Source organism: Merops nubicus, unplaced genomic scaffold, assembly GCF_000691845.1.
Source record: "Merops nubicus isolate BGI_N331 unplaced genomic scaffold, ASM69184v1 scaffold11933, whole genome shotgun sequence".
Lineage (NCBI taxonomy): Eukaryota > Metazoa > Chordata > Aves > Coraciiformes > Meropidae > Merops > Merops nubicus.
In genome coordinates this window covers 1-13586 of record NW_008597522.1, presented here as the reverse complement: position 1 = coordinate 13586, position 13586 = coordinate 1, and the positions used below count along the sequence as shown (strand labels likewise).

General features: G+C 39.8%; 1 protein-coding gene across 1 annotated transcript; it reads right to left on the bottom strand.

Annotated features, from left to right (window-relative positions):
* Nucleotides 1–237: 237 nt before the first annotated feature.
* On the bottom strand, nt 238–13579 carry EDNRB (endothelin receptor type B). The gene is made up of 7 exons (XM_008936738.1): nt 13358–13579; nt 4812–4924; nt 4462–4666; nt 3962–4111; nt 3148–3281; nt 2457–2565; nt 238–949 (listed from the first exon to the last, which is right to left on the bottom strand). Exons 1-7 carry the CDS (start codon nt 13574–13576, stop codon nt 818–820), a joined length of 1062 nt encoding a protein of 353 aa, XP_008934986.1. The 5' UTR covers nt 13577–13579; the 3' UTR covers nt 238–817.
* Between the last annotated feature and the right edge of the window lie 7 nt (nt 13580–13586).

Here is a 13586-nt window from a genome sequence, read left to right as displayed (position 1 = left end):
GTTTTCCAGTACTAGCCATCCTTTGTATGGCTCTAGTAGCATTCATTTTTGATTTTGTGCGTTTTTCTCTCCTTTGCTGTCATTAAGCACCAATAACGTGGAGACAGTGAAATGGACCATGTCCAATGTGCCACCAAATGCACTGAACAGAAAAAGTGGTTACAAAATGGTATTTATAGAGGCCTTGGGAGGTTCCTTCTAACAATAATAGGTAAAAACAATCAGAGTGAAATGCACTTTTGATTTGACTGCATCCTTTAATATTTTCATTAGCTAATTCTATAATACCCCTGATAAAAATGTTACTTCTTTACTTTCAAACTTCTATTACAAAGTATTTCATGTTCTATTTAAAAAAAAAAAAAAAAAACACAATAGTGATAGTGGTTAATCAGCTTTATAAAAGATAATATATTGAGTTATATATAACAATGGCTTTGATCCAATTAACATTACATTATACTGCTCAGTAATTACTGTGACTTCAGTTCCTACTACTGTTATAGTGAATACAAATGCTCGTTTAATGTACAGGAAGTGGGGATCATTTGGAAGTGCTGATTCAGAAGTATTCAAGTGCTAACAAAGACTTGTTCTCTCTACACTTTTTTTCGTGTTCCATAAATGAAGATTTTATAAATGTCCACAATTTTCAATGTGACACAGCTTCAGGGCAAGCATTTTCTTAATTATTTTTTTTTTGTGCAAACAAAAAACTAGACTTTTCTAAACGTTACCATCTCGTTAAAAGTAATTGCCACTTTTACTTCAAAAGGCACCAGCATTAATGTAAGGGAATATACCTCTTGCACTGCTTTTATGAAGAGCTGTACTTGTTACTGGAGCGGAAATTGTCATATCCATGATCATTAGTTTTGAACTTTAAACAGGACTGCCTTTCCTCCAGGGACAACAGATCTTTGGATTGGCACCAGCAACACAAGCATGACTGTCAAAATAAAAGGAAGAAACATTTTACATCACTTTGTTTTGCACAAAACATGCTGAAAGACTGCCCTTCTTTGCAGTACAGTACAAAACATAAGAGTGCAAACTGCCATTTTGGGATTACAGTGTAAGCGATGAAACAAGGTTAAACTTTTATTGCTCAGATGGCCACTAACTTCTGGGGTACCCCATCAACAACTAACCCGAGTGCTGGAGGACAGGAAGACTTATACTGAGTTATATACAATAATGGCCACATATATACCGAGTTGAGTCTGGTCTGCAGTTCTAAATGCATTAGACTCCTTGTTGTCCTTTGTCTGATACTCCTTCTTGGAAAAAAAATTGCACACAGTAATCTATACTTTCTGAGCACAATCCTGCTATTTAGTTGATTTTTTTAGAGGGGAAAAAAGGTAACTAAGTTGGAGAATGGTGGTAACTGACATAGTTCAAACACTGATTAGATGTCCTGCAGACTGTTTGGTCATGCTACTGACTAGTCTTTAGGTGCTGAAGTCCATCTGGGATCCTGCACACCTACTTGCTATCATGCTCAGGATGCCACAGCTCTTAGGTGCTCTCAGTTCCAGTGACTCTTTCAGAGAGCACTTAATGAGAACAGGGAAGACGAGACCAACACTGAGGCATCTGCAATGCAGTGCTGTGGCACTATGAGGGAAACACCCCAGCAATATCAGGTGTTGATCTGACTGGCTTCTGATTGAAAGACATATCCAGTAAGAATTTCATATAACCAAGGAATAAGCCTGACAGTGGCCCACGGTGAAATGCTTGGCAACAAAACAAAAATCAGAGAATTTGCAGTAGGCAATATAAGAACACTGATACAGTGTCTGAAGACAGTAAGGGGCCACAAAAAAAATCTTCAAGGACCAAATCTGGACATTCCTTTGAGCAGACATGAAGGCTGCAGGACTGATGGGTTGCAATCCACATATGACCCAGAGCCTCAAATCCTACATGCAGAATTAGTGCCTAGGACCACTCACTCAAACCAAGGGAAAACTAGAACAGGTCTGTCTCATAAAATGTTGGCATTGGAAAGAGACCAGTGGATGCTTGCACCCTCTGCCTTACGTAACTGCCTACTGATTTAAGTGCCCAGTCAGGATGGGGGGGAGCCTGGGGTCAGGTCCCTCCCCACTGGGTCACAGAGGATATGGCTACGTGAATCTCTGCAGCACAGTCTGAGCCTGCTTTGTCAGTGCTCTCGAAGTGGCTGGATGCCAGCTCCAGTCAGGAAGTGATGTAGCACTGATTAGCATGGTGCCAAGAGGGTTCATTGTACGCTCCTCTCTTTTACTTTCTGTTTTTATCCCCATGAATCCTTAATTCCTGTCTGTATAGCTTCAGCAGAAAGAGAGAACACCTACCATAACCCATTTAAAAAAAAAAATAAAACACAATGATCACTTAAAACACTTTGTGCGTGTTACGGAATGAATTTTACTGCTGACATCATCTTTTAACCAGCAGGTTCTTACCTTAAAGCAGTTTTGGAATCTTTTGCTCACCAAATACAGAGCTATTGGATTGATGCAGGAATTCAGTGAAGCCATATTAATACCAATGTAGTCCATCACAAGAAAGAAGCTGTGTGGAAATTAAAATAAGTGAGACGCTTCTCATTATCTCTGAAATGGCTTAGTAGAGATTTACACCTATGAAAATTGGACTCAGCTTCACTCAGCCAAGACTAACTATTAAATGTAATAGTAAAGGGGCTTCTATCAACAAGATTAACTCATGGAGGTAACAATTGTACTCAATAAAGTTTGAATCAGCAGACCGTACTCATTAAAGTAATTTCAGAAGATCCAACCACCTTAGCTTGTGGGAGGAAACATTAATGAGGTTTTCCTCACAGATTTAATCCTAGCTGTTCTGTTGAAAGTGAAAACAGGGACAGAAATCCTCCCTCCACCCACATAACACCACAAGACAGCAGGGCAGTCCCAAAAGGGATCAGGAAAAGACAGGCAAACAGGACAGAAGCCCTGTGTCCACGGGATTCCTCATAGTTTCCTAACTCCTGTTACTAGAGTGAAACCAGTGGCCTGGATGAAGAAACAGGGAGAACTTCAGACACACAGAGTAAGCTAGTTCATCAGAAAATCCAAATATGCTTACTGAGAACATCAGCAGCACACAGGCATTTCATTTTTGCAGTCTCACCTTAAAAGTTCACATCTGTTGGGGTCCTTCTGATCATAAATAGTGAGTTTTAATATTCTGCTTAAGTGAAGTGGAAGCCAGCACAAGGCAAAAACAAGTACCAGACAGAACACGGTTTTGGCCACCTCACGTCTCTGAAAAAGAGAATTGGACAGAACAGTGTTATAGTTTCTGTCTCTCTCACTGTTGTTCTTGTCTTCTAATATCCAACTGTTTAATAAACAAAATAAACCCCCTATCAAAAGAGGGAGTTAGGAGCACATCAGATACCTTATTTTCTTGGAATATGTACTAAATCTTTTCTATTGGTTTTAGATGCCGTGCACTGAATCTCCATATCTCTAATTTTAAAAAGTATAAGCAATAATATGAAAAAATCAAGGACAAGAGAACAGTAATTTAATTAAAAATGAAGAACATATTTGTCTCCTCAATTATTTTCAAACACCAGCTTGTTTCCAGTTCCATTCTCTTCTGCTCTGACCTCAGGTCTTATTCTAAAGATTTCAAATACAGCTTTAACAAGGCAGGAGGAAAAGAACAAAAATATACTTTAAAGTACAAATGTAGCTTAATTCTAGTGACATATGATGTTTGTGTCTGGTGCACTACTAACTCGGAATGCATTTTGGAGTGTGTTTTGTTCTGCTAATTTATACTGATTAACCACACTATAGCACCACTGCTACCAACCTATGCTTACTAGCAATCTTGAATTCATCAAACAAGAATAGAATGACATGGCAGCAAAGTCAGTGAAGGTATTATTGTCATCCTCTCTAAAGTCAGCAGAACTGTCACAATAAATTTTTACCTGTTTCAAGTGGTCATTTAAAGCAATCTGCATCCCACTTTTCTTTCGTAACATCTCACAGGTCATGAGAGTATAGAAAAATGCTGTGATAGCCAGTGGCAAACAGAAGTAAAAGCTAAACAGCCACCAGTCTTTAGCTTGCTTGTAGAACTAGAAGGAAGACAAAAGCATAAACATTGTTAGGAGTTGAATGCTGAGCATTTTGGAAAGTATGTTGTAACCAATTGGTCAGCCTATTCTGAAAAGAGCATCTTTATAAGGTGTAGAATAGAGATGAGAACACAAGGCAAGATTAAAATGCCCAAAGCCCACAAAAAGACAAAAGTCTCTGGATGCTCTTCTTTTAACCAGTGTACTCCAGAAATTTTTCAGCATTTCATATGAACATTATATTCACCTACATTTCACATACAGTCGTGCACGTTACAATTGACACAACAGTGAGAAGATCCAAGGAATTGTTCTGGAGAGCTGTGAGTTTATTAACATCAGTGTATTACCATCATAAAGGATGTTTTCTGCGTGGGGTGAAGCAGGCAGATTCTAAGATCCTTTCCTCTGTACTCCATCGTAATCATGTCAAATGCAATAGCTTCTGGAACAGCCAATATCACCGATATAACCCAGATCAGTACGATTTCAACAGCAGTCCACTTTGGCACTCCAATTCCTTTAATGCGACTCCAAGAAGCAACTGCTCGGTACCTAAAGCAACAGCACACATTTGCAAATCAAAAAATATAAGAACATCTACCTAGTTTAACTGGCTTAATAATATTATATCAGCTGAGTGAAAAGGCAAATTTGAGCCAATGCCCTTTATAGAGTTCAATGAGAAAATGGGTCTCACCTATCTATACTGAGGGCACACAAACTCAACACTGTGATGCCCACTGATGCCTTTTGAATGAAGGGTACCAATTTGCACATTTCGACACCAAAGGGCCAGTCCTCTGCAAGTAACTGTGAAAAGAAAACAGCAATTAGAAATGAACCATTTAAAAAAAACAATTCCCAAAGCTGCGACATGGACTTTTGTCTTGACTGGTTTTCTTTTCCACTATGTAAATCTTAGTCAAGAAGAACCTTTTCATGAGGGAGTCTACAAGGTGTGTGCCACAAAAATTAGGCAGTAGCTTCACAGTCACTCCCTGACTGGTTGACTGGGCAAGGATATAGAAAAAGGCTTTAGTCCTGACTTCTCAAGACCTGCAACCTCCACTCACTTTGCTTCTAACTTCACCATCCCAGAGTTTATGTTGAAAAATGACTGATCAGGTGAGGATTTATCTCATCTCGGTATTAACTTCATCTGTCTTGAGTGTTCATTGCTTTTCTTGTTCGTTCCAAGTAAGCATCTATTAGAAATACAGAAAATTACCTAAGGCTGACCAGAAGAGGGACAAGGCCAATAACTACACATCTGGGGTGGGGTGTATTTGAAGCTTGGTATCTAGGCTCCCTCGTCTGAGAAATCAGGCGACACTGGAGAGCAATTTATCCCACAGTTTTTTTAGCTGACCATCTGATAGTGAAATGAGGTATCCACTGGACACTCAAGAGAACCTGAACAGCTAGTCTGAACTAAATGGTTTGCAGCAGGTAAAGACAGATAAGATAAATCCCTCGCTGAATATCTTTATTGACTACTTTTCCAGTTATTCTGTACTACAATACCAAAAGGACTAGCTGTACATTCAGCATACCTGTTAAGTGCTACGGAAAAGGGAACCCAGTACAACGAATTTTAGGTTGATTCACTTGCATTTTGGGTTGTACAATCTAATGGAAATTTTCTGTTGCATTCCAAGTGGTACATTTTAGCTGATTTAGGGGACAAGACTTATTGGATACAGAGAGCACCTTCCCTCAGAGCTGATGCTATGAACTGTTTGCTTGCAGCTTCAGTTTAAAACCATTTAATCTTTGTACTGTGATGTGAGCTATTCTAAAGGCTCAAATACACCACAGCAGCAGCCAAATCTTCTAGTTCCTCATGAAAACAAGACTCCCCAGAACAGAGGTTAAGCCAAGAAATAGTCACAATGGTTATATACAAATGTAAACTGAGTTTCTTTAATTAGTTACATGATCTAAGTCCATCTCTGTTTTCCAAAACGTTCTTCAAATAAGGCCTTTTGAATCTGTTGCAGATAGACGGCTACGAAATGGAAAAGAAGAGGAAAGAAGAACAGTAACTGGCCAAAAGAGATTGCAAAACCTTTCCCTGATCTCAGGCCTCCTCAGACAGCAAAGTCCTTAAACACACATACATGTGCATCTATGGATCAACAGTGACATGGTCCAAGACAGTTTCTGAAAATCCCTGATGTAATTTAAGTATCACTTCACTTTAACACAAAGGAAGCATGTGCTTTCACGACCATGTGCTTTTGGAAATACCTAAGAAGGGCCCATCAGTGTTTTCAGGTACCAGAATACCTTCAGAAATCTGCTTTAGTCCAGTGCTGAAATGGCGTCTTTGAAAGAGCAGCAGTAAAAGAAAACTGTGACATAGCCCAGCTTTGATCTGTTTCTTAAATGATCTCCTTAAGTAAGACAAAGAGTATAAAGCTTCTGCAGAAACAAAGCAGAAAAAAAATTCTAAGGATTCATGTTTCTTGATAATTTTGTGGAACATAATAAAGCAGGGGAAGCAGGGATAAGGCTGTAATAACCATACAGCATATTCTACCTGTGTGATGTGAGAAAATAACTCAGTCTGTAATTAAAGTATTTTCAGTAAAGCCTCTCCCTAAGACTTCTTTTGAATTGTTGTAAGGGTTTGATAGTAACAAACTCCTATTAAAATTGCAAAGCAAATAATTACAGGTGTTCTAAATGTACACTCTACAGAATCAAGTGACACCTGGACTCACTTAATTTATATCAATCAGCCAGTGAACCTCCAGCCTACCACACCTAGTTGCTATAGAAATCAAGGACTGCATAGCAAGTACATTGTATACTTGTTTCTATTGTATTTCTTGCACGTGTAGATGCTAAATGAGAGATGACCCATTTACAAAGTACTTTAACATTAAATTACTTTGTTCTTCATTGAACTCAAATTTAGAACTTTGATCAAATTTTTGTTGGAAGGCTCTTTTGAAGACTTTTAGCTACAACTAGCTAGTGCACGTGAAGACACCCCATGTCTCTTCCCTAAAACCACAACTGCTCAGCCACACATCAGAGTTTTCCCTGAACGAATGCTTATCTCTCAGGTGCAGACAGTCACACCTGTGCTCAGTGATGACTGGACACAAGCCAGTTCTACTTTGGGAACCATATGGCTGGATTATGGCTGCACGTGAGAGAACGAAGTCTACTGAGAGAAAGGGTGCTGTAAAGCTTGGGTTTAGCATAACATCAAAGTATTACTTGCACTAGGCCAGTTTAAATCAGGGGCAGAATGGACACACAGCTGTCTGCATTGGATTGGAAAAATGTGTCCTTTATCTCTCGCAGCTGATGTGTTGTGAAATTTGAGCATTTTAATGCATGAGTCATAAGGTTCTCTATTATGGTATCACAAGTGGTTAATGATATGCTTTGCAGCAGAAGTTTGAAAATATTAAGAAAGTAAAAGAAAAAAAAAAAGTGAAATGTTTTAATTGCTGCACTAGGCTTTCTTTTTGTTTCTGTTTGTCCTCTGTATTGCCATCTCCTCAAAATACTGCCTTAAATTACAGAGAAAATCCACTCAGAAGTACTCAGGAGGATCATGTTTGTGGACAAGAGCAACGATTATTCTTAGTAAAATACAGAAGTAGTCTCATGTAATTTTGTATGGGTAAAATGATTTTCTTATGATTCATAATAGGCTATCTGTACAAAGACTGCCATTTTACAAATGATAAATGATTGAAGAGTCATGAGACACTGCCAAGTGGCAGTAAAGAGAAAAATAATGTTGTATTTTCAGCAGTAAAATGCCAAGAAAAGTCTACCACAGCTGTATTCAGAATGACCTTTTCCAGTGTTTTATAGTAATTTATTTTACTTGGGCAAAGTTTTAACTGCTAAGCCACAGAAATCTGTTGAAGATGAAATGAAATATCACACAAGGTAAAGGAACACAGTGCAGAACGGAGTGAAATAAATCATACTTAAGAAGAATACATACTGAATCATACTTCAGAACCAATACATCTGATGCACTCCTAGCCAACACGTTCTCAGACCAGGCACAGATGTGAGCCTAAACTGATGTGAAAGCTGCACAGTAGCACCAAGAGATGTTGTGACTCAGAGACACACCTGTGAACTGCAATTCCTGCCCTGCTTCCTCTTGGCTGTGTAGGAATAGAAAGATGTTGATAATCTGCTCCTAGAATACAGCAGCATACAAGCATGATGCGCTGTTCTTGATGGCTCAGCTGCTGTGGCCACCAGCCAGAAGGCTGATGCCACGGCTCCAACCCACCACTGTTGACTGTCTGCAGTCCAGCATGAAGAAGTAGCAAAGCATGCACTAATCAGCATGAGGGTCCTAGGCCCAAGCAGTGAATACACAAGGAAAGGCAGAGCGGGAATTTGTACTTCATCCTAGCTGTGCATTCACAGCAAGTCTTGTTCTCAAGGTGATAGGATTCCATTTTCATCATTATGAACTGCAGTTACACAGGAAATCAGACACGCAAACTGCACTCCTAAATCACAAGCAGCATTTTTTTCAATATATCTGTAAAATGTCTGACAGATTTTTACCTGATAGTTTCATGATGGGGATGTCATGCAGATAAAGTATTTTTCAGTATTTCATAGGAGCAAGCATTTTTCAAAACAGGAAATTTGCCCAGGAAATTAAACTTATGGTCAGGGATATGTCAGATAACACCACAAAACTTTTTCATATTTAACAATAATTATGATGTCAGGGTGAGGATCTTCCCTCCAAACAAGAAAATGTATTTCCTGCTTCCTAGTTAAGCTAAGAATGTTTTCCTGATCTAACCAATAAACAGCATATATCTTAATTTGAGGCATGCAATTTCTTTTCCTGTGTCTTCTGCTTAGAAACTTTATTTTTTCCATAATACTTAATTAGATAATATCATACAGGCATCTTGAAAATTACTTGAAACCTCATGCTATCATGTCAAAGTCAAGTTTCTGCAATCTCACAGTCCCAGGGAAAGGACTTCATCAAAGGTAACTGCTAAGAAAACGATGCCACTGTCAGATTGGGAAGCATAAAAAAAGAAAGTATTAAAAAGAGTTTTGAAACTTGTCACATGCATATTTTGAGTGAATGTATACACAATAAATGTATACATAATGAAAATACTACTCTAGGTGGACAAAGCTATACTGACATCATCCAATGTACTTCAGTTTGGAGATCAATCGTGAAAACTATGTATAGGTGTCCCCTCAACAACATACAGACATCTCCACTACTCCACATACTAGACTTCACAGTAGATCATACTGAACGAAGTTAGCACCCACTACCACTGCCGTCAGAATTCAGACAAGTTCCTCCACTGTGCAACTTGGATCTTTAAGTGCCTTTAAGATGCATGAGTTGACCATAAAGGTTTCCTAAACAAACTAGACTTCTAGTTTAATATGGTCGGGGATCAATAAAATTTGTGCATCAAATTCTGAGATATACTTTGGAAGACCTCAATTAAACGGTTCAGATGTTGCAAGAGAGGAAATCATTCGTTTCTCCCAGTAAAATGGCTGTTATCTTTAACATCAGAAAGACCAATGGGCAAGAGTTGCAATATGGAATGGTAACAATGTTTTCTAAAGACAAGAACCTTGACTTTTTTTGAAAATCGGGAAAAGACTGGTTTTATCACGATGGGTGCCCTAAAGGTACTTGCATTACAAGCGTTAGTAAGGTCATGACAAAGACATTTCCATGGAAACCCTTCCTTTTTCAGAGCACAGATGGATTAACAAAGGGACTAGTTTGCGTCTGCATAGGAGATGCAGTCCCTAATCTGCTTTTTTCTTATCTTTCCAGTCCTTGACAATGTTATATAATGTTAAATGTATTTTTTATGCAATCTCTAAAATACAGTACTGAAAAAAAAAAAATCTTTGCCTACAAAGGTGACTTTGGCATTTGGTCATTGGTTTGGCAAAAGACCAGTTTTCCTTCCTTCCCTGTAATTTTTTTTTTCTCCACTTTTCCACTGTACTCTCAAAGAAAGAGATTTTCCTCAGTCATTTGTGTCAGGAAAATGGCTCAAAAAGCCACACAGGAGAGTGCAGAGGACAGGTTGTTCCCTCTGTTAAAAATTCCATTGTAATATGACAGTAAATTTGATTTAGTGTATAAGAATAAATATTACAAAACGAGACAGAGAGGTATTTATGTATCAGAAAAGAAAGCATGTTAATTATTTGATGATGGGATTTTTAAGTCCATTTTTCTATCTCTTTGCACATATCTGCATGAGAATCAGAGCTAACATAAATTTGGAATTTCCATTCCTGATGTTGTTCTGATGTCCTACATGTGGGAATTACCCAACTTATCAATATGGGAAACCGAGCATAAGTTTTGCAGAGCTGCAGACCTGTATTAGCAGGCGTACAAGCTGCCATCTTGATTATGTGTAGAGAAAGACATGAAGAAATCACTGACCACCTACTCTACCCTTCTGCTCCTTATGTCCATACCTTCAATTGCTGTTTGTGGCCTCATATTAACAAAGATACGCTTACTTAGTCTGTTTGGTGAAGCAGTTGACCAGGCATAGAACCACCTTCAGATCCAATTAGTATCAATTTTGCAAATTGTCTGCATTGCCACAACATTACATACTGCAGAGTGATTGTCTCAGACTTTTATTTGCTTCCAGTTCTGTGGTTCTGGAGGGATGGGCAAAATCAAATTGTTTACCAGGACTCTGGAATGTCAAAAAGGTCTTCTAGGTTCTGCATGCTGGAGCTGAATTCCCCTCAAGCCCTCATTTCATGTACCCTTTCCTGACAGATTCCAATACTTTCCACTTTCTACTGGCCTCATCCAAACTTATCAAGTGCAAGGGACTAATTAGCACCTTAACACACTGGACTACATTTTCCTCACAATCTAGATAACACCTGCTTTTCTTTAGATATCCTAAATTTAAGAGATGTAAAATTTAGTTTCTGTATTTTTTCAGCTACTTACACATTCACTTAACTTAAATAGCCACAGGGGAAATCTTTTACAGTTATCACTTTTAATACCTAACAAAATGCTGCTCCTAGTGCGAATTCCAACCTCTCTCTTATGGGTCCGTCTGGAAAGCGTTCACAGACACTTTCACACTTTCTACTACAAGTGCTGTTGAGTAAACTGCTGGCATTTTATTAACGTGAGAAATACTCTCACATTCTTTTTCATGCAGCTGTCTAACTGAGTATCTGGTAGCAATTCTGCTGATATGTTTCATCCAGTTTAAAATTGTTTCAAAATGCAAGTTACAACTGTTAAGTATACTTGATTTACAAACCAGGCCTTTGCTAGCCTTTGTTTTTCCCATCCTGTTGGGTGATTACAGTCAGCTTTTGATTGCATTGCTGTATTCTCCCTCATACCATTGCTCTGTGAGTGGAATTAAATGGGATATAGAGTTGATGAAAAGTTATTGCAAACTCAAACCTCAAACTCTTAATTCTGATTACATAAACATAATGTCTAAGGTTTGTTTGGATTTTTTTTAACTCCCATTTACTCAAAAGTCCTGTTTTAAACCAGTAAATATTTCACTCATCATTGTAAGGGATAATATATATTTATGGGCTCTTGATTAAGATGTTTAGCAGTGTGGGAGACTTAACACCTGAGAGGTCTTGCTTGGCTCCTAGTGTTATTTATGGATACCACAACAAAAATCCTGGACTTGGAGCTGTTAGAATATTTATCCATTTGCAATTTGACCATTTGTTCCTCCTGGTCCATCCTACTCATAATGATATACTTGATGACATTCAACCACAATAAGGTCTGCGGCACATTATTTCATGAGATGGCACAGTCTGATACTGAGCAGCTGTTATTGATGTAATCTTTTTGACTTTCTCTCTTTGTTCAATATTTTATTTTTGTTTTTACAAAAATACATTTTTTTTCAAAGCAGCTTAAAGTACTTTGTCACAAATTCCACTCTCACTCAGAAGAGTACAGACCTCTCACAAGAACTACGATAAATGTATAATATGGAAAATACTGTAACTCCAAATAGAAGAACTCTATAGTGTAATCCAAATTATCTGGTTCATGTATTTAACACTGTTAGAATGCTCCGTGCTTTATAATACTTCAATTCTTTAAAAGGAAAAAAGATACAAGATTGTCCCATTTCAGCAGCTTCTGGGAGTAATCGCTATGGATACAGAAAACCAAGTTCAAAACCTGTCCCTTCAACGTGGTTTCCCAAAACTAAAAGTAACAAATCCCAGAGTTTACAAATTTACACACGAAATGAGGAGAGGGAATAGAAGAAGGCTCTTGTGTTTATGCATCAGCTGATGGGTGCTCTGGGACCCAGACTCTAACTTCACAAGGCAGAAAATGCCTTGTTATTTCCAGCATCCCTCCTAAGAGTGTCGATCGTAACTAGAGTCTGCCTACAACTGCCCAACGAATTGCTAAGGATTAATGGAGCGCACAAGGTGGGTAGACGAGACGGAGGTTGTACTCCTTCCGTGGCAAATCTGGTCACGTCAAAGGGCAGAGTCAAGGTGCAGGAGCAGCAGGTGTGGCTCCCTCCCTCTCGGTTGCCCATGCTGTAACACTGGCCCACGGGGGAAAGGGCTTCACAGTTCAGGAGACCAGCATGACAGATGTATAACACTTAATACAAACTGCTGTCTGAACGAGTGGTTCCTCCTGAAGAACTCCCCATGCCACCAGCGACTCTATCTGCCCATGGGAAGTACATGACTAAGCCTGCCCCAGCTGTGCAGGAGGAACAAAGTGGTGGCCACCCCGCAGGAGAGTTTTCCGTGCCTCTCCCTCTATTCCCCTCTTCCCCAAGGAGGGAAGACACGAACCCATAGAACCCATTCTCTATTACGTTTATTTCCTTTATCCCTAGGACAGCACCTGTTTCCAGGTGACTTTCGGAGCCTGGCCATCTCCAGCCGTACACTTCTGCCCCATTCCCAGCCCGGACGGCTGAAAGGGTTAGGAAGGACCGAGGCACAGCGGAAGTAGCATGTGGGGCAACAAGGACAGCATCTGACCGGAATGCCATCATCCGGCAAGTTTTTGGCATGAGGTCTAGTCCCCGGGTGGGTCGCAGCCAGCAGTGGGATGCGTTTCCCCCCAGCAGGCACGGAGGTGCCGTGCCGGGTGTCCGCGGGGGCCAGCGGGATCCCCGGGGAGCACTCTCCGCGTCCCCGCGCCCGCTCCCGGACCTATCCCCGACTCGCCCTCACCTTGTAGACGTTGATGGGGATGTCAATGATGATGTGAAGCAGGTCGCCCAGGGCCAGGCTGGCGATGAGGATGTTGGGGCCATTCCTCATACACTTGTTCTTGTAGATGATCCGCAGCAGCGTGGAGTTGCCGATGATGCCCAGGACGAAGACGAGGCAGGACACCACTGTGTTGATGTACTTGAAAGTCTCCTTGATCTCCGTTTGCCCTGTGCACATGGGGGGGGAG

Coding starts and splice junctions, on each gene's coding strand:
- EDNRB (XM_008936738.1), bottom strand. CDS start 13,576: ATGTGCACAGGGCAAACGGAGATCAAGGAGACTTTCAAGTACATCAAC. Junction 4,667..4,811: donor TGTGCCCTCAGTATAGATAG/GTGAGACCCATT, acceptor CTGTTGCTTTAG/GTACCGAGCAGTTGCTTCTT. Junction 2,566..3,147: donor AACAGATGTGAACTTTTAAG/GTGAGACTGCAA, acceptor ATTTCCACACAG/CTTCTTTCTTGTGATGGACT.